The 22,778-nt window shown below is 56.3% G+C and overlaps 3 protein-coding genes across 9 annotated transcripts; 2 read left to right on the forward strand and 1 right to left on the reverse strand.

The window, feature by feature from the left end:
- The first annotated feature begins 398 nt into the window (after positions 1 to 398).
- On the forward strand, positions 399 to 6,063 carry TGOLN2 (trans-golgi network protein 2). 7 transcript variants are annotated; one of them, XM_056508477.1, is made up of 6 exons: positions 439 to 554; positions 934 to 1,575; positions 1,666 to 1,677; positions 1,798 to 2,627; positions 3,138 to 3,221; positions 3,725 to 6,063. In XM_056508477.1, the coding sequence occupies exons 1-6, from the start codon at positions 479 to 481 to the stop codon at positions 3,728 to 3,730; spliced, it is 1,650 nt and encodes a 549-aa protein (XP_056364452.1). In that variant the 5' UTR covers positions 439 to 478; the 3' UTR covers positions 3,731 to 6,063. The 7 variants fall into 7 exon arrangements, with proteins under 7 accessions (XP_056364448.1, XP_056364446.1, XP_056364447.1 ...); XM_056508474.1 differs by having other exon boundaries at positions 934 to 1,842; positions 1,903 to 2,627; XM_056508476.1 differs by having other exon boundaries at positions 934 to 1,677.
- Positions 6,064 to 9,585: 3,522 nt separating this feature from the next.
- Positions 9,586 to 16,145, reverse strand: RETSAT (retinol saturase). The gene is made up of 11 exons (XM_056508478.1): positions 15,407 to 16,145; positions 14,990 to 15,172; positions 14,205 to 14,449; positions 13,524 to 13,725; positions 12,870 to 13,067; positions 12,655 to 12,774; positions 11,964 to 12,102; positions 11,711 to 11,820; positions 11,267 to 11,433; positions 10,793 to 10,952; positions 9,586 to 10,375 (listed from the first exon to the last, which is right to left on the reverse strand). The coding sequence occupies exons 1-11, from the start codon at positions 15,588 to 15,590 to the stop codon at positions 10,230 to 10,232; spliced, it is 1,854 nt and encodes a 617-aa protein (XP_056364453.1). The 5' UTR covers positions 15,591 to 16,145; the 3' UTR covers positions 9,586 to 10,229.
- Positions 16,146 to 16,272: 127 nt separating this feature from the next.
- On the forward strand, positions 16,273 to 22,180 carry ELMOD3 (ELMO domain containing 3). The gene is made up of 12 exons (XM_056508510.1): positions 16,273 to 16,297; positions 16,687 to 16,754; positions 16,856 to 16,924; positions 17,021 to 17,090; positions 17,348 to 17,410; positions 17,657 to 17,748; positions 17,869 to 17,992; positions 18,580 to 18,702; positions 19,288 to 19,418; positions 19,917 to 19,993; positions 20,505 to 20,632; positions 21,222 to 22,180. The coding sequence occupies exons 4-12, from the start codon at positions 17,021 to 17,023 to the stop codon at positions 21,383 to 21,385; spliced, it is 972 nt and encodes a 323-aa protein (XP_056364485.1). The 5' UTR covers positions 16,273 to 16,297; positions 16,687 to 16,754; positions 16,856 to 16,924; the 3' UTR covers positions 21,386 to 22,180.
- Positions 22,181 to 22,778: the final 598 nt, after the last annotated feature.

Consider the following 22,778-nt stretch of genomic DNA (forward strand, 5'->3'; position numbering starts at 1 on the left):
AGAAAAAAAAAACAAAAACCAAAATCCACCATTTTATCAAAAACAGCAGGTTGTCCTGGAGCAAAGGAAAGGAAAAGCAGTGCTGATTCCCTGCCTGTTGCCCCCCAGCCCTGCTCACTGCAGAGCCGAGAGCGCAGTCCTAGCACCCGTCTGGGGCTGCAGTCACTAACTTCTCACTGACTCTCAGGGCCGGGACACAGACCCCAAACCGGCGGCTTTCACCCCAAAACGCGGCTGCGGCCGCACCCGCCAGGGGGCGCCAACCGCCTCCCGATGGCGCTCCCCGAGCCCCGCCCCAACCGAGCAAGCCCCGCCCAATACAAGCGAGCCCCGCCCCCTCCCGCAGCCCCGCCCCGGCGCTGCCCAAGTCCCGCCCCGTCCCGCTCAGTCTCCGCCCCTCGCCAGCTCTCGCGCGCTCCCGGGCGCCGCCCGCTCTCGCGAGATCCGTGCCCGGAAGCGGCGCTGAGGCCTGCCCGCCATGGAGGCGCCGCGGCCGGTGCTGCTGCTCCTGGCGCTCCTGGGGCTCCTGCTGCTCCTGGGGCTCCGCGCGGCGGGTGAGGGGCCGCTCGCACACCGGCAGGGCGCCCGGGGAGGGGTCGCGGAGGGGCAGGGGACTATGGCAGGGGCAGGAAAGGGCAGTGAAGCGCTTGGGCCGGGTCTGGGTCAGGCAGCCCCCTTGGTTTGCGGGGCCTCCTCTGCCCTCCTACTCCGTGAGGGCTTCCTTGGGCTCCTGAGCTTCCCCTCCCGCTCCTTCCTCTCCCTTGAGGTTCGCTTTCCCCGCTGCTCCCTCCTGCCCCCGTGGGCTCCCCCTGCTCCTGTGGTTTCGCCTCCTCCCCCAGCGGTTCCCCCGTCCCTCTCGCGGATTTCCCCTCTGCTCTCCGGCTCTCAGCCCCCCCCGTGCCGACTGAGTGTACTCCCCGTGCTTGCCCACAGCAGAAACCTCGCAAACGCATTCCGGCCAATCTTCCACAGTGCCTGAGCCAGCCGAGACACCTGGAGCAGATGACAACCAGGGATACAGGAGCCTGTTCACAGAGAGCAGAAGCGAGGATAACTCCAACAATGACGACTCCCAGACAGCCCTGAGCGATGGGACCAGGGTGGATGATGAGCAGAACGACAACCTTCTGACTGGAAATGGCAGTAATGAGGAGGAGGGGGAAAACGAGGGTGGCCAAGGTGCAAATGAGATTGGAGAAAGCGGCAATGCAGGAGGCAGGGGACAGAGAGATGAAGAGCAGAACAGCAGCAATGGTAACAAAGGCAGTGATAACCAGGGTGGTGCAGGGACCAACACTGGTGGCCAGAGCAAGTCAGGCAGTGGCACTAATGGCCAAGGCAGTATGACCAACACTGGTGGCCAAGGTGGTGCAGGGACCAATACTGGTGGCCAGGACAATAAAGGGACCAGCAGTGGTGGCCAGGGCAGTGCAGGGACCAACACTGGTGGCCAGGACAATAAAGGGACCAACACTGGTGGCCAGGACAATAAAGGGACCAGCAGTGGTGGCCAGGGCAGTGCAGGGACCAACACTGGTGGCCAGAGCAACCCAGGCAGTGGCACTGGTGGCCAAGGTGGTGCAGGGACCAATACTGGTGGCCAGGACAATAAAGGGACCAGCAATGGTGGCCAGGGCAACCCAGGCAGTGGCACTGGTGGCCAAGGCAGTACGACCAACACTGGTGGCCAGGACAATAAAGGGACCAACTCTGGTGGCCAGGGCAGTGCAGGGACCAACACTGGTGGCCAGGGCGGTGCAGGGACCAACACTGGTGACCAGGGCAACCCAGGCAGTGACACTGGTGGCCAAGGTGGTGCAGGGACCAACACTGGTGACCAGGGCGGTAAAGGGACCAGCAATGGTGGCCAGGGCAACCCAGGCAGTGGCACTAGTGGCCAAGGTGGTGCAGGGACCAACACTGGTGACCAGGGCGGTAAAGGGACCAGCAATGGTGACCAGGGCAACCCAAGCAGTGGCACTAGTGGCCAAGGCAGTACAGACACTAGCACTGGTGGCAAGACTGAGAGCCACAAGAACAATGAGCAGAACACAGAGCAGGATGGCAGCCAGTCAGGCAGCCCTGGGAAGGAGGGCACCAAGGAGAACAGCAGTGAGAAAAACAACCCTGGCACTGGGAACGGCGGCAACAACGACAGTGAAAACACAAAGGGCAGCAACACTCAGGACAGCGCCAACAATGACCAGGGCAGCAGTGACAAGAACAAGGCTGGCACCCAGGGCAGCCAGGCCAGCAATGGGCACACAAACGGGGTCACCAGCCAAGGCAGCAGTGGTGGGCAGCAGGCCCAGACTGAGACCCAGGGCACTGCTGGTGAGAGCCAGGGCACTGCTGGTGGCGAGCAGCCTCAGGGCCAGGACAATCCAGAGAACTCCCAGGAGGAGCAAAGCCCTGGGGCACATTCCACTGTGGAGGAAAACGAAGAAAACACCGCAGAGGATGAGGCTGACGCCGAGGAGGGCAGGGACACCTTGGATCAGGACGGAGGGAAGGGTGTTCCCTCCCTGCCCAGGCCCCGCTCGGAGAGCAGCCATTTCTTTGCCTACCTGGTGACCACAGCCATCATCGTCGCAGCCCTGTACGTGGCCTACCATAACAAACGCAAGGTGAGCGGCCCTGCTCAGTTCCTGAGGGCTGGGACTGGGGCTGGGACCTGGCTGGTTTGTCACCAGTATCTCCTAATCTGGTTCATGCTCATGTGGTCCCACAGCAGTGGGAGGGAAGGGGGTCAGGTCTGGTGGAAACCGTGTGTTTTCAGCTCTGCTGCTGATTCTTAGCAGAGAGGTGAAAGCACGAAGGGATGTGAGATCCCTGCATCTTTTCTGTGACAGTTTCCTATTGACAATTTTCTGTAGCAGATTGCACAAGATTGGGGTTGGTTTTCCTCACGTAAAGCTGTTTTGAGGGAGGAGAAGGAAAGCAAATTCTTACTGTTTTCTGCTTGTTGAGCAAACCTCATTATCCATCTTAGCTGGGGTTAAATATTGGCATTTATGTATTTCAAGTGCTTGGTCACAGGAAAAGAGTTGCAGGAGCAGGTGAATGAAAAACCACAGGTGAGCCTGTGTTGGAAGCTGTGTTCCACTCACCCTGTCTCCATTTTTCTCTCTCCAAAGATTATTGCTTTTGCTCTGGAAGGAAAAAGATCAAAGACTGGTCGACGGCCCAAATCTGGTGACTATCAGAGACTGGATCAAAAGGTGAGAAGCAGCCCAAGGTGGGGGTTGGTGTGCCTGGTGTGTGTTGGAAATACAAAATATTGGCCCTTTGCATTAGGAAGGGTCCCAAAGCACTAACTCAGTCAGTTTGGGATAGCACAGATTGGTGTTGAAACAGGGTTTTGCCAGAAAATGAAAAGGTAAGACTGAGAATTGCTGGCAGAGCTGACCTGGGGCACAGGTGGAACAGTCTCCAGCTGGGCTGTGCTGAGTGGCTTTGTCACTGATCCAAATGGCTTGTCAGGAGGATAGGATCTGTGGAGAAATCCCTTTCTTCTCTCTCTTGAAACCTTTTTCCATCTCTTGCCATTCAAGACAGATGTGCCTGTAGTTATTTTGTTCCATAGGAAGAGGAAAGGTGGGAAAACAAAGACAAGGCTCATGTTTGCTTTGGGAGCCTCTCAAGTCTGAACAGAGCAGCAGAGTGATTCTGCTGAGATAGTTGAGCTTTGAGGTAGTTCCAACCTTTCCTTTTGCCTTTCCAGATCTAGATTCCTCCTCAGATGATGACGGCCGCTGATGGGAATGCAGTGTTGCCACAGTTGGATTTCAGTCCACAGGAAGGAGGGGAAACGCTTTTTGTTTTGCACCTGCACCTTGATAAAACCTCTCACTTCCCTAAATTGCTCTTTCCCAGCTGCCTTGTTTTTCCCCTGGGCATCTGGCTGCTGGAAAAGCCAGTCCCAGAACTGCACATCCAGAACTTCTATGTCCCAGTGCAATGGAATTTGCCATCTGCTGGACTGACCCCTCATTTTGGGGGGGAAATTAAGGATCTGCTGCACAATGAGCCATGGGACTGTCCCTTGCCTGGGAGCAAAGCTGCCTTGGTCTCCTCCTCCCCCTCCTTCTGCTCCATCTGTTGGATTTGGATACTCAGGTTGGGAGCATGTGAATTCTCTTGCGCTTGTTTGGAATTGACCACTACAGATTTGGATTTGGATTTTCTCTCCCTGGTCAATTTTCCAGTTCCACACCCAGATTTCCTTGTTCACACATGCCTTTGGCCATGCTGAAGCAGTTTTTGCAGTGTAGCTCAAACTCTTCATGCTCTTTGCAGGTCTTTTCCCTCCCAGTCCTCCCAGTTCAGCTGTTTGCACTGGGGGTTGTGGTGTGGTGCTGTGGAGGAGGGGCTCAGGCTGGGAAAGCTCTATGCCCTCTTGGGGTCAGGACTTCAGATGGGAAGATTGCTTCCTCCCCCTTGTCAAGTGTAGGAAGGAAGGAATGTAAATCCCTGAGGAGTTTGGGATGAGTGAAGCTCCCAGTCCCTCCAGTTGTGTTGGACTGGTACTGGTCAGACCAAGGGCTGCCAAAGGCATTGGTGCCCCAGTTACACCTGTGAGGTGGTTTTTATTCCTGCAGTTCCCTCCCCAGGTTTGTTCAAGCTGGAGTGTTACTGAGAGAGGGCACAAAGTACCTGCTTGACTCCTGCTTTGGATTTCCCCAGGATAGACAAAAAAGAAGATTTGAGGAACCCAGAGCTCCTCACATGGGCACCCAGCTGTGCCACATCAGGTGCCAGGCATGTGCCAGTCCCACACTTGCCGACTGACTGCATGGGAAGAATCCCAGGATGGCTAAATTCCGTCCTGTGGGGCTTTTTTCTGGGCTTCCCAGGCTTGGGAGCAATCAGCTCCTTGCCCTGTGATTACCTTGGACAAGGGCAGAGCCATTTTTTGGTCACTGTGAAAGCTGCAGCTCTAGTTTTGATTTCCTAACAGTTCATTGTAACAGGAAAAAGAGGGCTTGACCTTATCCAAACCCTAAAATCATCCTTTCCCTTTTTGCTGGCTCTTGGCAAGCACAAGGAGCATGAGAATCTCTCTTGGCTTTAAAGAGTGCTCAGAGTTTCCCTAGGAAACATTTAGGATGCTAAAAGGAGTTCCAGGAGTTGTTTTGAAGAACAGGAGGGAAGGGAAAGGGAAACAGGGCTGGGAACTCTTGGGGAAAAGGATGGGAACATCCTGCACCAAAGCTCCTGTGGGATCAGCCAGGCTGGGGGGCTGCTTTAGGGCAGGGTCGGGGAGGGGGACACTGCTTTTGGCTGGTGGCAGCAGGGAGACAAACCCTGTTCCAGTGTGTGGAATTTCCTGTGCTCCTGGGCTGCTCCAGCCAGGTTTTTGGAGTGTGTGAGCTTTTTGGAGTGTGAGTGCTCTGTGCTTGCTTTGTCCTGTTGGTTTGTTTTTGGTTTTTTTTAATTGAATGGTAATTTAGACCTTTTTTTTTTTTTTTCCTACTTATTTTTCTATCCTGGGAGCTGTTTCAAATCCTCTCTTGCCCCAAGCTGTGGGAATCCCACCCTGCTGCCAGCAGGGGAGGGAACATTTTGGACCTCAAACACCTCGATCCCAGGCTGAGCCAAGCACAAGCTCCTTAGGGTAATGAGGACACACCTCACAGCTCTGGGAAGCACTGGCTGTGGGGAGAGGCAGATCTCACACCAGGCTGAACTGGGGGGTGTTCCCCCAGAATCTCCCTGCCAGCACTTCTGAGGCTGCTGTGTTCTACCAACAGTCCAGGCTGCCCCACAGCTCTGGAATTGCTCCAGTTTGTGGAGTTTATGGTGTTGATGTGACGTGTCCCAAAGGGGTCAGGGTGCAGAGAGCCTTTCCCTTTGGACGCACGTGTTTTCCAGGGATGGTGTCTGTTGGTACAGAGGGATTTTTTGCCAAATTCTCCAACTTTTTTGGGCTTGAACCAGCACATGATTTGTTTTCTGCTGCAATGAAACGCACCTTGCTTGGAAGGATCAGAATTTTTTACAGTTCTTTGTACTGTTTTTTTATTTTCTGTGTGGTGAAATCAGTAAATGGATTTAAAAAGACCCAAGAAAGGTTGAGTTTTCACTTCTCTCTTGGTTTTGTTTTTGTCATGTTCTTTGCATGGTTTTCATTGACACCTGGCACCAAAGGTGCAGGGGGGCTCCTCTTCATGCAAAACAATTCGATTTTGATAAAAACACCTGGTTTTGTGGAACTGCTTGTGCTCAGAGCTGCGTGTGCAGCCGGAAGGAGCCCAGACAGGCCCAGGCCAGAGCGGATTTGAAGTTTCCAGTCTGCTTTCCAGGGCCCAGTGTCAGCCCAGCTCCACGGGGGCTGGCACTGGGTGTGTGAGGTCAGGGCCCAAGAGATTAAACTGCTCTGGACACAGCTTAGTCGTGAGCTCTCTTCTTGGATTTCTTCTTTCTCCTCCAGAGAGCCCCAGAGGGCAATCCCAGGACATCCCAGCTTGTTGGAGCAGCAGCAGCTGGGAGATGGAAAAGGAAGTGGTGTGGCTGCTGCTGCTGCTGCCAGCCAGCTGTGGAACAGGGAAGAGGAGGTGCCCAATCCCCAGCGCATGGTGAGGGTACTTCTGCAGAATGTTTCCTGCTGACAGTGGAAGAAACGCCCTCCTTTTCCCTAAAAGGAGGAAATCCCGCCTTCCGCTCTCCCCTCCAGTCCCGACCGTGGCCAATAGGCCAGGCTGGGAATAGGGGAGGGCACTGGTTTCCTGGGTGGGGTTACTGTCAGATTGCAGGGGGGAAAAAGGGTGAAAATGGGGGATTAAATGAAGATTCCCATGGGCATATGTGGGTACAGACCCTCCAGTCCCAAGCCTTGCTGCAGGGGGCTCAAAGCACTGCTCTGCTCTGTGTCCTTAGGGTGATTTCCCAAAAAACCCCCACTGCATTGTGCTCCAGGAGCTCCCTGAACCCCCTTTCTGCTCTCACCCTGGTCTGAGAGGGCTGGAAAGGCCCCAGAATACTTTGGCAGGCAGAGCAGGTGTGTGGGGCAGGAACAGCCCCTCGGGTCAGGAAGCAGTGGGAGCGTGCCCACGGGGTCATGCCCTGGAGTCAAAGTCCAGGAGTGGAGATAATGTCAAATACAATCAGAAATGCTTTTCCAGCTGGGTTGGGCTCCCTTGTTGGGGCTGGGTTGCTGAGACATTCCAGAGGCAGTTTAGCAGAGAGGCCCGGAGGGTGCAGGAGGTTTCATGGACGGGAAATGGGGCCAAGCTGAGCACTGGGCTGTGCCCTTCAACCCTTCTGCTCCTCACTGGAGGGTGCTGCCAGCTGGGGGCTGGGCTCTGCTCTCAGGGAACAGGGACAGGATAAGAGGAGATGGCCTCAAGCTGTGCCAGGAGAAGTTCAGGTTGGATATTGGGAAGATTCCTCTATTGAAATGGCAGTTCAGCCCTGGCACAGCAGCCCAGGGCCGTGCTGCAGTTCCCATCCCTGGGGGGATTTAGCAGCTGTGTGGATGTGGCACTTGGGGACATGGGGCAGTGGTGGCTTTGGCAGTGCTGGGGGAGCAGTTGGACTGGATGGTCTCAGGGCTTTTCCACCCAAATGATTCCATGGTTCTGTGAAATGCTGCTACATCCACTCCCTGACCCAAATGAACCCAACCTGCAAACCCTGATAACCACCCTGGGTTTATTTTATCTTCTTTTGCTGGAAGCTTTGAATCTTGCACGGCCTCCTGAGCAAATCATGTGAATAAGCTAATCTCACAGCAGGTATTTTCCTAATGGGCAGGGCACCAGCCAGCACACACATCAGCTTTGCCTCTGCAAGATAGATTCCTTGGTCTGGAAAAGTTGGTTTGGATTTAAAAACTACCAAAATTACTGAGATGGCATTTGCAAGGTTGGAGCTCTTTGGGTTGAGAAAAGCCAGAGGAGAGGCAGGTTTGGGTCTCCTCAGAGCTGTGGGAGCCATGGGGGTGCTGCTGGGGGGAAGGCTGAGTGTCACTGCACTGTTCTGTGCCTGAATCAGATTTTGCTCTGCAGAGGTCCCTGGGAAGAGGACCTGGTTTCCTGGCTTGTTAAACCCTCCCCACAACAGCTCTGGTACCTCCAGGTTGAGCCTGTCCCTCCATCCCTTGTCCCCAGTCCCTCTCCAGCTCTCCTGGAGCCCCTCCAGGCCCTGGAAGGGGCTCTGAGCTTCTCCAGGTGAGCATTCCCAGCTCTCCCAGCCTGGCTCCAGAGCAGAGGGGCTCCAGCCCTTGGAGCAGCTCCATGGCCTCCTCTGGACTCGTTCCAGCAGCTCCACATCCCTCTGGTGTTGGGCCCAGAGCTGGAGGAAGCTCTACAGGTGGGGTCTCCCCTGGGCTGCAGGGTTGCAGCTGCTGGAGTGCCCAAGCAGCCTCCCCAGTTCACTGCTGTGCCCAGGGCACTCCAGCGTGGACTCCCCAGGGGGTTGACTCAGTGATCCCTTTGCAGAGCTCACCTTCTCTGCAAATTCCATCCCATCACTGAATTATCTCTGCTCAGTGATCTAATCCTCTTTGCCAGATCAGCCTTCAAGCCTCTTTCCAAGGCTCCTTTCCAGCACGGTCACACTACTCCCTGCTCGGTCACCCTGCTCAGGAACTTGCTCTGGGGTTTATTTTTCTCCTACTGCACCAGCAGCTCACAGCTGGGCTTCTCCCAGCCCTGCCCTGGGGGTTTGCTGTCCCCAAATGTCACTGTGATGGGACTTCAAGTCGGTTTTTATGAATTCATTGACATCTAATTGGTGTCTGGGAGGAATATTTGCTGCCAGTGATTTCCTGTGTCATGGCACACAGTGTGATTTCAGCCCCAACAGTTCACAGGGTACAAACCACTGGGTGAAATGGGGACACTGGGATGACTGAGGCTGTATGCTGAAGGACAGACACCTGTAGGGTGGTGGGAGGCTGCAAGAGGGGGCTGCAGTGAGCAAGGAGACTTCAAGATCTGTGAAAGCATCAAAAAGGAGGTAGGGAGCATAGAATAATTGGGATGGAGAGCTGTGGTGGGAAGCTGGGAAGCGAGAAGGGGATCAAGGAGGGACCAAAATCCACAATAAAACCAGATCTATACTGGCAGCAGTTCAAAACCTCATGCTGTGCCAGTCCAATGCTGCCCAAACCCAGCAAAGTGTGGGGAAATTCTGCTTTACCTGGACAAAGACGTTTCAGGGCATTTTGGTAAGCGCTGGGCACTTCTGTGATCAAATCTGGAAAACCTGTGTCAGTTTCTTGGGCTTTGAGACACAGCCTAAGGTGTCCTGATGCCCACAAAGGACTCACATGCTCGCAGCAGTACCCCCCAGAACTGGGAATTCCTTCTTGCCATGGCTGTTAACTCCAAGGAGCTGGGAGGTAAATCCATGTTGGCCAGCTGGTTTTCCTCACTTGGGTTCCCAATTTATGGCTGTTTTGCCATTATTCCTCCCCAGAACTTGGCTGGTGCAGGACAAACCCCCAGCAACATGTTCACAACGACTGGGCTGTTGTTGGCTTCCCCTTTCCATTCCTGTTCCACTGTCCATTCTGCTTTCCCTTCCCCTTCTTTTCTCCCTCACAACCCCCAGCCCCACTGACCCATCATGAGGCACAAATTCCAGGAACATTACCACTATTTTATTATTTTCAGTCTCATGTGCTTCCCTTCCCATCTGGAGATGACTTTGATCCTGTTCCCAGGCTTTTACCAGCAGACAGAAGGACTTTGTTGCTGCTAAAGGAGCATGTGCTTGTACCACTGATGCCTTGGGCAGTGGGGGGAGAGCAGCACCCAAACACTGGGAATACTGTGGGGCTGGGGTCCTGCTGCTCCCAGGAATGACTCTGGAAGCACTGGACAGCCTGCAAGCACTGCTGCTCTGGGACAGCTCCGGGGCTGCAGCTGGAGGTCAGTGATCCCAATGGGATCAACAGCCACGGGTGCTGCTGGTACCGTGGGAGCTGCTGGGCCATGCTGGTACCTGCTGAGCCACCTGTTTTCACTTCTTTCCTGGCCACAACAGCTCTGGGGATTCCCTTCATGGCCAAGGACCAGCACTGGACACGATGGTGGAAGGGGATGCATTTTTTGGTGGGGGTGACGTCCAACACATCTGTCTGGGAATGGGAACAGCATCTTCCTGGATTGAAATCCCTTGGCATAGCATAGAGACAGGTCTGCTACAGGCGTGTGACAGCTGAGAGTGCGGTGGGGGTGATGTGGTGGGGAGCAGGGGTCCCTGGTGGGGGATGGTGGGCTTCAGTCTCCCTTCTTGGAGTTGGTGGGCTGCAAGCGCCTCTTCAGCCGCACCACGTCCGCGTAGAGGTTGCGCTTGAGGATGGTGCTGACGCAGATGAGGGCTCCTTGCAGGGCTCCCATGAAACCTCCCAGGCACAAATCCTGCCCTGAAAGGAGGGAGCAGCAGATGTGGTCCCCTGGTGAGCAGCCCTCACTCCCCATTCCATCTCAGCCGACCATCCGTGGTGGTTTGGGCTACACCTTTCTCACCTTCCAGCTGCCCCCACACCATCCCTGGGGTCTGAACCCACAACCCCCTCCCTGTCTGACCTTTCCTTGTCTCCAGCAGGAAAAGAGCCTCATCCTGCCCTATCATGCACTGGGCAAGGAGACAAACTCCCAGAGCTGGAGAAGCACAGCCCCTTCCTCCTCCCCTTGGGCCTGGGGAACTCTGTTTTTCCAGGCGTTATTCCGTTGCCCCACAGCGGCTCTTCCCTTTATTCCATTTCAGGATTGAAGGTTTTCTCCCCGCACCCCGCTCCCCCAGAGCTGTCCTCCTCTGAGGACGCTGGTGGCCCTGTCACCTGTGAGGTAGAGGTTGGGCACAGCCGTGTCTGCCCTCAGGGCAGCAATGGCTTCAGCCTGCAGGCGGGGCATGCCGTGGTCGACGCCGTAGAACTCGCCGTGGGGACTGGCGATGTAGTGCTGGTTGGTGAGAGGAGTCCCACCCGAGAGGTACTCGATCTGCAGGGGCACAGGGACATTGCAGGAACCTGCGTGGGGGGTTCCTCGCAGACCCTGGGGTGGGGGTTCTGGCCAGGTTTTGTCCCAGGATTGTTCTGGAGGATCATCCTGGGAAGGTCATGCAGGCCTGCCAAGGTTGGATGGGGCTTGGAGAAACCTGGTCTAGTGAAAGATGTCCCTGCTCATGATGGGGTAGAACTGGACGAGCTTTAAGCTCTTTTACCCAAATCATTCCATGACTCCATGGTCATTGAGTAGGTAGAGGGGACCCCTGAACTCCGAGTTTAGGACCCCTGAACCCTGTGTTTCCTCACCCGGCCCTCAATGCGAGGGTAGAGCTTGAAGACAGTCTGCATGATGGCATCCACAAAAGTCTTCTTCAGGTCCTCATAGTCATCCCCCCGCTTGTGGACCTGTGTGTCCTTCCACTCCTCGAACCACTCGTACCTGGCGAAGGTGACGATGGCCAGCGTGGATTTACCTGCAGGAGGAGAAGGCTGGGGTATTTGTCCCTCTGCCCACCCTCATCCTACCCTGTCACTGCCCCAAACCCTCCTCATCCACACCCAGGAGATGTCCCCTGATCTTTGGGGTTCCATGTCCTTCATCCAGGTATCCCAAAGACTGTATTCCATGAGCCCTGTGCTCAGCAGCTTTGATCATGAATAGCTGAGTAGAAACTCCTTGTTTGGGATCACCAAACCCCAGCAAGAGTTGTGAAGCCCCTCACAAGCATTTAGGCTGGGTGTCAGCCTAACCTGGGTGCCTCATTTGCCAGGTGGGGTCCTTGGACGATGGCGAGGTGACGAAGAGGACAGGGATGTTGTTGGCAGCTTCATCTCTGGACGAAGCCAGGTAGCGCTTCATCCTGCAGGAGAGGGAAGGGTGAGCTGGGTGAGCACACCTTCCCCTCAGTGCTCCTCACGGCCAAATCCCCATTTTCTGAGTCACTGCCCAGGAATTCATCTCCTAATGCTCAATGAGGCACATCCAAAGTAAAGCCAAACCTACATTCCATCCAGGTCGTTCCCTGGGAACATGAAGTAGTTGGTGGGTTCCAGCCCCAACTCTTCCCTCGAGCCGTTGAGGCCAACGAAGACGGTGAAACCGCCCTCGCCGGGGCTCACCATGCGGAGCTGGGACTGGATCTCTGCAGGCAGGGGGAAAAAGGGGAATTAGGCTGCTCTGGGGGAAATAAGGCTTTTCTGGAATCCTCAGATACAAGAAGCGGTTTCTTCAATCCTGGTCCTTTCCCACCAACTGTTGACCTTTCCCACCCACACAACCATCCCCCTCCACCCAGCTGGGACCCTTCCCCCTAACTGTGCCCCTTCCCAAGCACCTCTGTCCCCTTCCACCCAACCATTCCCCTTCCCCCCATCCCTGCCCCTTCCAGAAGACTTTCTGGCAATCCAACTTTAAGTTGCCATGCCATCAACTCCCACAAATTTTGGGGCCCAGCACTGTGCTTTTTACGAAATCCTCACACCAAGCCAGGACTTTGCAAACTACAGCCAATTTGGGCCAATTAATTCAAGCTCAATAAAACTCCTGTGCAGAAAGGAGCGGCCGGGGCTGGGTTTTGAGGGCTGTGGCACAGGAGCAGCAGGGGCTTTGCCAGTGCTAATTGATAGATCTGCTTTCCGAGGCGGCTCAGGGCGGATTAGCGCGCAACCCCGCCAGCCCCGCGCCGGCGCCGCACCCGGCAGAGCCCGCGCCTCCGCCGGCAGCAGCCGCTCGTAGGTGTTGAAGATCCCGGCATCCGAAATGATCACGGGAGCAAAGATCTCCACCGAGTCCTGGCCCTTCTTGACACTCACGCCTGGGAGGGAAGATCCAGAAAAGCAGAATGAGGGGCTGGCAAGAGGAGCCCCACCCTGGAGAGCAGCCCCCGCCCCGTCCCCGCCTGGGGCTCACCGCAGGCTCTGCCCTGGGCGTCCAGCAGGATCCTCTGCACCGGCGCCTTCCCAAACACGTTGCCTCCAGCCCTCCGGATCACGGGAATGGTGTGGAAGGCGATTTCCCCGGCCCCGCCCTTGGGGTACCAGGCGCCTCCGAGGAAGTGGCTCACCAGGATGCTGTGCATGGAGAAGCTGGCCTTAGAGGGGAGCACACCTGGGAAAAGAGACAGTTGAGATGGGTTTGGAGCTTATCCTAAATATTTTAGGATGAGGAACACCCTGGACACAACATGAGAGGAAGGTGGGGAACCTGGAGGAGTAGGGAGGACATCAGGTGTGGGTGTCCCCATGGCAAAGCCCATGGTCACCAACCTGACCAAGTTATGGGGAGCTGTGAGCAAAGCCCAGCCATGGGGCAGAGAGAAGGGGGAGGCTCAGGAACATTTCCTTGTACAGGAAGGATGTCACCCCATGGGGAAGACGAAGCATGCAGAAGGAAAGAGATGAGCAATGGGGACATGTCACCTGCCAATGATTTGGGGACAAGGATGCTGGCCAAGCATCCACCACAGCATCCCTGCAAACCTTCCAAAAGGTCAAACAGGGCATTCTCACCTTTTTTCTGTTTCTAAAGGGTCTAAAATCATCCCAGAGCCTCCTGGTCACCTACCATAGGTGGGGAAGATGTAGCTGAGGACAGCCCGGAGCTCAGGGTTGGGGGTGAGACCATCCACCACCTCCTTGACACTGCGTGAGGCCAGGTGGGAGAAGGAGCAGAGGCGTGGGAGCAGCCTGGAGCAGATCAGGAGCCTGGCCAGGAACCGTGGGAGCATCTTCAGGATCCCCAGCAGCACAACCCCACGGCTGGCACTCTGTGGGGAGAGCCAGGGGCTCAGACGTGCCCCAAAGAAACTGCAAAGCATTTTTTCCCCTTAAATTCACTGCTAGGCATCCTGGGGAGCCGTGGGCAAGGGGAGTACTGGCTCCCTCAAAAAGCTTCTCTCAAAAACCTTCCTTTAAGAAAAGTTTCCCCAAAAACGCTTTCCCAACCAAAACTCCCCGAAAAACGTCCTCCCAGAAAACAACTCCCCCAAAAAGCTCCCTAAAAAAATGGTTCTTCAAAATAACTTCCTTAGGAACTCTGCCCCAATTCCTTAAAGAACTTCTTCCTCATAGAAATCTCCCCAAAACACTGTGATGCTGCATTTTTGAGGCAGAAAGGAGCAATTTTGCACGTGTTTCCCTTTTGGGGTGATGCCATTATTTCCTGTGGGTGCCCAGTGTCCAGCTGCCAGGGGGTTTCCCCAGATCCAAACTCCCCTGGTTTCATCCCGCCCAGACCCGCCTCTACCTTCACCAACCGCTGGAACTCCTCAATGGCCGCTGCCTCCCCGGGGAACTGCTCCTTCAGCCTCTGGAAATACTCCCTCTTCCCAGCATGGATGTGGAAGGTCTTGCCAGCACCCTGGGGATCCCCCAGAACCACAGCATCGTAGATGGCTGGGAGTGGGGCCCACTCCAGCTGCCCATCTGTCAGCTGGTCCACCAGGAACCGCATCAGGGAGCCCTCCTTCATCTGCCCCACATAGTGGATCCCTAAAAGAGACATTTCCTACTTTATTTTCACATTTGTTTGGGTTTTTTTTAATTTTCCCACCCCAGGAGGCACCAAACCCACCTCTTATTTATCCATCCCCAACCCATAAGCTCCATGTGAAAGGGAAAATCTGGGATACACCCGCCTCCTGAGGTGAATGGCACAGACCATAGTGTTTTTAGCTGGCAATTTTGGCATTTGTCACACTTTGCCATTTGTCTCTGCTGTAAATAATTAATCCTGGAGATTCAGAGACATGCAGAGCCAGACTTTGTCTTGCCACAAGAAGTTTACCAGAAAGATGTGTCCTGAGGTGACATCCCCCACGCAGGGAATTACATGCAGGGCTGGATATGGGGAATTTGGGGTGTTTGCTATCTTACACCCAGAGGATTTTGGGGTGAAGAGCAGGAAAATGGTTTGTCTAACATGAGGTGTGTGCTGGGGAGTCCTGGTCCTCACCCCAATGGGTGCAATTCCCACTCGGAGGTAATCCCATGCCCCTCCCTTGGACCTGGGGGGAATTTGGGGAATCGTACCAGTGTCAAACTCGAAGCCCTTCTCGGTGAAGGTGTGGCAGCACCCCCCCAGCTTCCCGTGCTGGTCCAGCACCAGCACACGCCAGCCGGCCTTGGCCAGCAGCGCCGCAGCCGCCAGGCCACCAATGCCGCTGCCCACCACGATGGCATCGAGCTTCTGGGGCACCTTCTCTGCCGAGAACACTGCGGGGAAAGGGAGGGCGTCACTGGGGGCACCCCACAGCATGGGGGACCCCCGAAACCACGGCGAGCAGGCGGCACCGCGGGAGTGGCACTGGGGGGACAGTGTCACGGCGGGGGCTCATCGGTGCTGCCGCAGGTGGAGGTGCTGTCCTGGGGCGATGCCGCCCCGGGCTGGTGATGCCAGCCCGGGGTTTAATGTCGCCGGCTGGGCTGATGCCCCCGGGAGTCCCGTACCTGTCTTGACGACGGTCCTGCGCACAGCCTTGTCGGTGACGAGCGGGGCGGGCGGGCGGCGGGAGTCGGTGGCGAAGGGGTTGCGGCTGCTCGAGAGCAGCGGGAGCAGGAGAAAGAGGACGGGGAGGAGGACGACGAGGAGAAGGAGAAGGGGGACGAGGAAGAGCAGCGCCTGCAGCCACATGGTGCTGCGCCCTCCGGCTGTGGGAGCCCCGCGGAGCCGGGAACGCAGCGGGACCGGCGGGGACAGCACGAACGGTCACAGCGGGGACAAGGGGTGGCTCCGGCACTGGGCGGGGGGACCGCGGGGAGGGGCGCGGGGGCGGGGCGGGCACTGGGAACCGGGCACTGGGAGCTGGTAACTGGGCACCGGGGGCGGGCACTGCGATTCGGGGAGCTGGAAACAGGAAACGGGAAGCAGGCACTGAGCGGGCACTCGGCCAGGAGCCGAGACTGGGACCTGGCACTGGTGGGAGCTGGGAGTGACCTACTGGGACCTGGGACTGGGAAGTGCCACCGGGCACCGGGAGCTGGTCCTGGGCACTAGGAGTGCAGTGAGAGCCGACACTGGGAACTAGGAGCTGGCGACAGCTGGGGTTGGCACTGGGATAATGGGAGCTGGGAGCTGAAACTCGGCGCTGGGCTGGTCACCCCGGAGCAGATCCCGGAAGCCCCGAGTCCCGCTCCTGGCACCGGCCCCGTTCCGGCTCCGCGGCTTGGGCCCCGCCCCGCCCCGAGCCCCGCCCCCGAGCCTAGTCCCGCCCCCCGGGCCCCACCCCTGCCCCTCCCCTCGCACTGAGTCGCCCGCTCCTGCGTCTCCGCGTCGCGCGGTGCACGCTGGGAACTGTAGTCCCGCGTCCGCTCCCGGACGGGACGGCGGAGGGGACCGAGGTGCGGACTACAGCTCCCGGTGTGCAGCGCGGCCGCGCCTGGGCAGTGTGGCGGGCTCGGACTGAGGGAACCTCAAGGATCCGAGGGGTCTGAAGGGCTGAGCGGGAGCTGGAACGGGCTCCTGAGGAGCTGGGGGGTGCTGAGGGCAGCAGGAGGCTCCTGAGGGGTTGGGAGGTGCTGAGGACCAGGGGGACCGTGAGCGGGCTGGGAGATTCCCGAGGAGCTGAGGGAGGCCTGGGAAGGGCTCCTGAGAGGCGGGGGCGCTGAGGGCTTCAGAATGGGGGAGCCCTGAGTGGCCCACGGCGGTTCCTGAGGGTCTGGGGTGGTTCTGGGGTGTCAGTCGCCGGGACACCCCCATTTCCACCAGCTGATCCCCTGCTCTCCCGCAGGCCATGAGCGGCGCCGCGGGCTCGGAGCGAACGGAGGAGCTCGTTGTCCCCCCGGCAAGTCCCCGCCCGTGCGTGTCCGGCCGGAGCGCCCCAGCCGACACCCGCGGGGTCCCTCACTTCAGGGGTCCCGGCCTCCAGTCCCCTCATTGCTCCGTTTCTGCCGTTACAGCCACAGAAAATCATCTTGGGGGTACAGACCCCCCTGAAGGAGCCTGAGCCACTTTCCCGCGGGGCACAGGTGCTGTTTCCTGGGGGAAAAGCTTGGAATTCGGGGTCGGTTGGTGTTTGGGGTCTGTCAAGGGGAGTGACACTGTGTTCCCTCTGTCCCCCTCAGATGCCGGCTCTGGGGCAGGAGGGTGTCCTGCAGGAGCTGCTGCTCGGAGTGGGGCAGTCCCCAGACCCTGGTGAGCTTTTCCTGCATCCCTTGGATCGGTCGTGGTGTTTCCTGGTGGGGAGTTCACCTGCGGGGCTCGGAGGGACTCCAGGGATCAAGTAGGGCGGGTGTCTCAGTCAAATCTGCCTGGTCCCAGTTTATTCCCCGAATTCACTCAAGATAAACGTTGTGGTGGCCCGGGTGGGTCCGGCTGGGATTTTCCTTGGAAAGGAGGAAATACAGCCCCAGGGTGTACTGAAAGGTACCTGTACCCCTTCTTTTGGGCAGGGATCAGCGAGGAGCAGCAGCAGGCCCGGGAGGAATGGGAGGCTCTGGAAGAGATCCAGTCAGGTACTGAGACTAACAGGGGCCTGGCAGCTGGACAGGTCCCTGAAGGGGGAAAGGGGCTGTGTCCTGGAGGGAGGACGGGTGGGGAGAAGCTGGGAGCGTTGTTTGTGGGGGACGGGAGGGAGGGAGGGGACGGGAGGTTCCATTTTCCCCTTGTTCCCCACGGCTTCATTCTCCTGGAATCAGGGATCATTCGGGGGGGGAGTCAGAGCTCAGTGGGGGTCTGACCCACTCCCTGCCTCCCTGCAGGGTTGGGGAGCACCTCAGGATCGCTCCCTCCTCCGATTTCCTTCTCTGAGGCGCTGCAGCACTTCCAGAGCGCGGAGCTCTCCGGGAGCCGGGTACGGCCGGGCTCCGGCTGCCGCTCCTTGCCGGGACTGTAGGAAGTAGGAGTGGGGGCACCAACCCCCTCCCTGCCTCTGGCCGCGCTCCCTGAGGGCTTTGGGCTGTTCCTCCTGCAGGGGAAGGCTCGGGCGCCGCGACGCCGGGGGATCCTGGGTGCCCTGCTCCGCTGGCTCTGCGGGCCCCCCCGGCTCCAGCCGCAGCTCCGGGAAGAGCAGGAGCTGGCGCTGGCCATGGCACACTGTGAGTGGGCCCGGGTCCCTTTGTGCCTTGCTGGACACGCTCCAGGGGGGAGCCCTCTGGCTCCACGGCCCTTCTGCCCCTCAGTCAGGGGCAAATGGGATGGGAATTACCTGGTCCCTTGGTGTGTGGGGGTCACACACACATAGAAACCGTGGGCCTGTGGGTTTGGGGGCTGAGTGGCCTTTTCTGGGCACTGAGGGGGGTTCTAAGGTGCTGAGCTGTGGTTTTTAGGTGCTGTGAGGGCATTTTTGGAGGGTGTGGGTTTGGTTTTGGGCACTGTGGGCTATTTAGGGTGCTGAGTGGTTAGTTTGGGGCCTTTTGGCTGCCAAGAGGCAACTTCTGGGTGCTGAGTGGTGCTTTTGAGATACTGGAGGGATTTTTAGGGGGGTGTAGCTTTGGCTGCTGAGGGTTTTACAGTGCCAAGGGGCATTTTTAGGTAACAAGGGGGTTTTTTGGAGGATGTGAGGTTATTTTTTTAGGTGTCAAGGAATGCTTTTGGGGACCAAGGGGTGTTCTTGGGGCACTGAGGGTCATTTTTAAACCCCCAGAGTGTTTTCAGCCAGCTGGGGTTCGGTCCCTCCCTGCAGGTGCTCTGGATGACTCAGAGCGGGTGCACATGCGGATCCTGCAGACCATCTACCAGCAGCTGACACGCTCCAGGCTGGGCTGCCCGCGCTATGGAGCACACTGGGAGGAGCTGGGCTTCCAGGGTAGGAGAGGGAGCAACCCTCTGCCTGGGGGTCTCCCAGGATTCCCAAAATCCATTCAAACTTCCCCTGGAGCAACTCTGTTCTATCCCAGCTCCCTCAGCCACTCCCTGTGCTCAGACCCAGCTCCACTGGCCTCCCTTGGGCATGCTCCAGCACCTCAATGTCCTTTTTGGACCCTAAAACTGATCCCAGGTTTTGATCATCCTAATCCTCCCACTCCTCTTCATATCCCTACAAAATTCCCAAGGGCAGTCTCAATCCCTTTATCCCATAGAGGAATTATACCAAACTGGCCCCAGTACAACATCTGGACTGGGTTGTCCTTGTACCATGTTCCTACAAAAGCTGCTAATTCCTGGAAAACTGTGGGAATAGGAGAGGTGGAGTGGAGCAGGGGCTGGCTAATGCCCAGATGAGTGAGGTGATGGCCCCATTAGGGAAATTGCCTGAAAGCTTTCCCTCAGGAAAGGGAATCCCAGGATTCCTGGACTCTGGAAGTGCAGTGACAGGGAATCCAGGGAACAAACAGCAGATGGAAGCGGGAAGGTGACAGGAAGTGACTCCGTGCTGTCGCTCCCCTCCCAGGTGCGGATCCCGGGACTGACCTGCGTGGGACGGGCATGCTGGGGCTGATGCAGATCCTCTTCTTTGTGCTGGATTCCCGGCTGCTGCCTCTGGCACGGGAGATCTTCCAGCTCTCCCAGCATGAAACCCAGGCATGACCTTCCCCCTCCTTCCTGCCAGGGGGTTTCCCTTGGAATTCCCAACACTCTGGGAAAGAGAAGAACAAAAACCTTCTGAGTTTTTTTTTTTTTTGGAATGCTGAACCACCTCGTGCTTGTGCGGGAAAAAAAGGAGGTGCCCAAGAGCCTGATTTAGGCTGGAGCTGAGCTCCAAGTGCTGTATTTATGCTGAGAATGGGATTTTAGAGATTGATACTGGCTTGGAGTGGGATAAACAGGCTGGAGAGTTGGGCCACAAGAAAATGGGAGTGAGTGGAGCCTGTCTTCCTAAATTCCACGTTTTAGTCTGGGTTTACGCATGGGTACAAGATGGGCTCAACCCTCAGCATCCATCCAAGCCTGGATCTGTAGGGGTGTTATCCCATGGATTTGTAGATGCATGGATGCAGTGTCAAAGGGCCAGAGGTGCCAGAGGTGAGGAGGGTTTTCCAACTGAGCTTCCATAATGCTGGAATTCTGGTTGTTTTCCAGAATTTTCCCTTCTGCATCATGTCTGTGAACATCACCCGGATCGTCATCCAGGCGCTGCAGGAGGAGCGGCTCTCCCGGTGAGGAGGGTTGGTTTTGGAGTCTCCAGCTGCATCCCGGGTCCTTGCCCTTCCCAGAAGGTGGCTGAGCCCTCTCCTGTTGTAATAATAATCAGACAGGACTCCATTTCTTCATGCCAGTTCTTTATTCACGTAACTCATTTTACACAGTTTTCACAGACCTCACGTGTAACTCCAATTGCCTGGTAGTTTTCTTGCTAATCAATTCATTGGTTAAAAAGTGCTTATGTGTGCACGTGTTAAGACTCTCTCCATCTTCAAGTGTTTACACATTTCCTTAATGGATTCTCGTGGGACAGATCTATTGTTTATGCAGGTAAATTATGCAGACTTATTTTTCTTTCCAAGAATGGGTTGCTGTGTTAACAGACTTTTCACTCCCAAGATCGTTTCACATGGGAACTACAAGCTATTGCTAGCCTAGCTAGAGTAGCAGGGCCTAAACTGTATTTTTTAAAGACTTTTGTTTTATACCATCTTTCCTTGTGTGCAATTCTCTGGCCGTTTGCAGGGAGTGCAACCGGCGGCAGCAGGTGATCGGGGTGCTGAACGACCTGTACGCCGCCGCCTTCCTGCGCCTCTCCTGCCTCTGGAAGCAGCAGCACGGCACTGTCACCAACGCCAGCTTCTTCCTCAAGGGTTTGTCTTCCTGGCTTTTCCTTCCCCAGCTTTCCCTGGGGAGACAGCCTCAGGACAGCAACCTCAGAACACCCCTCGCTGTGTTCTCGGCACATCCCAGCCCAATGCAAGGGCTGTAATGCCCAAGATGTCCAGACATTCCCAGTTTCATCCTCACACTGAGGTTTTTCCACAATTTTTCCCTATCCCAGTGGTTCAAGGGGTGTTCCTCCCATTTTCCACCCCAGAGGGATGCTGTGATGGGATGGCTCGAGGTAGGTGATGCATGGGGACATTCCTGGCTCCCCAGGCTCACAGGGAGCCATAGCTCAAGCCCTGTCCTTGAATTACTTATTCCAGAGAGCATGGCTGTCAGTGGGACTAATATATTCCTCAAAAATTTGGGTCCAGCTGGCACTGCTGGGCTCCAGCTTTGCCCCATCTTCCTTACATTCCAATCTCAGGGTGCTCAGGCTGGCTCTGAGCTTTCTGTGCTCCCTCATCCCAAGTAAAGGACAAGCATACCCTTTCCCAAGGAAAAATGTGGGGACACAGGATGTATTGGACCCTTGACACCATCCAGGCCCTTTTCCCCCTCTGACCCTTCCAGAGCTGGAATTATCCACCAAAAAGAAGCCGAGGCAGCTGCTGAAATCCCTGGAAGCCTACCTGAGCTGCAGCCTTCGGCCTCCCTCCCCTCCCTCCTCCCAGATCCACTTCAGCAGCATTTGTGACGCTGGGGTGGAGCTGGAGGGAGATTCCCGACTGATCTGACCCAGAGTGGGACACTGCACAGAGAATCCTGCTGGTGGATCAGCCCTTGGAGGGAGACACACCGGTGTTTGCCCTGGTTTGAGGTTTGGGAAGGGCTGGGAGAGGTCATGGAGCTGGGATTTTGCCTGCTCCAGGTGGAACTCTCTGGAAGCACAGGAGGAGGAGGTGGTGGAGCAGGGCATTCCATGAGCCATCCGGCCTGGCACTGGGATAGTCCCTCTCCATCCAAATCCAGGGTCCCACCTGGGTCCTTACCCTCCCCAGGTGGAGCTGGAAGGTGGTGCTGTGTTCCTGGATCCCATCCTGGCCCCAGCAGTGCCTTTGGGCTGGGGCAGACCCCCCAGGGTCCCTGTGGGGTGTCAGCACTCAAAAAAGTTATTAAAGCGGGGGAGATGAGGGATCTGGTGAAAAGAGTGTTTTGGATTTGCCACTGGACTCTGTGTCTGAGGCAAGGAAAGGCACACTGGGGTTGCCCTGAGTCCACTTTGGGGTGAAAAAGGTGCTGTGGAAGAGAGAAATGAGGGTTGAGAGCTCCGAGGAGGAGGGCAAGGGTTATTTCCTCTGGGAGCAGCTTAGGGCCTATGCTGGGAGTGTTCCCAGGCCCCTAAAAATGGGGAGGAGCAGCCCCCAAAGTCCAAATCTGGAGAGAAATGAGGGATTTGGAGGAGAGAAGTGGGAGCTGGAGGGAGAATGGAGTGTTGTGGCCCTAGCCCCCCTGAAAGGGCAATGATTCCTGGGGCTGGGAACGCTTCTGGATGGAAAAAAATAAAATAAATGGAGAAAAAGGAGCCTGAAGTTGGGGTTTGCTCTGCTGATCTTGAATTATTGTGGAAATTGAAGGGGGAATCCTTTTCAGGTGTTTTGGGGGAACATGGATGTGGGGTGGGGATGGAGGTGGTGGGGGGAATGTGGGGGATGCAGGAACCAGGGGGATGAGGGGAAGAGGTGGAGGTGTCACCTTTGGGGAGGTCGGGGGAGTCTTGCACCGATGGGAACACATTTGGGAGTGGTATCTGAGATCTGGGAAAAGGGGGGATAGAAAAGACAAAAAGGGAAAAAAGAAAGCGTGATATAAAAAGAACGAAAGCAAAGAGACAAGAAAAAATGAGGGGGGAAGCAAGAAAGAAATAGAAAGGACAAAGGGAAAATGAGGAAGAAAAAGATGAGAAAAAAAAAGGACAAGAAAAAGGAGGGAACGAGGCCCCACTATCCTTTTCCTAGTCCAGGTTTGAAGGACAGGTGTCTGCCAATAAAGGCAGGAACTTCTCTTTGAAATGGAGAATGTAAATCTCCTCCCTCCTAATTATTATAAATTTGAAATTAAGAGTCTCTCAGGCAAAGATAGGGGAATTAAGAATAACAGTTCTTTACTGGGAAAATTAAAATAGAAATG

This window comes from Oenanthe melanoleuca, chromosome 22 (genome assembly GCF_029582105.1).
Source record: "Oenanthe melanoleuca isolate GR-GAL-2019-014 chromosome 22, OMel1.0, whole genome shotgun sequence".
Taxonomy (NCBI): Eukaryota; Metazoa; Chordata; class Aves; order Passeriformes; family Muscicapidae; genus Oenanthe; species Oenanthe melanoleuca.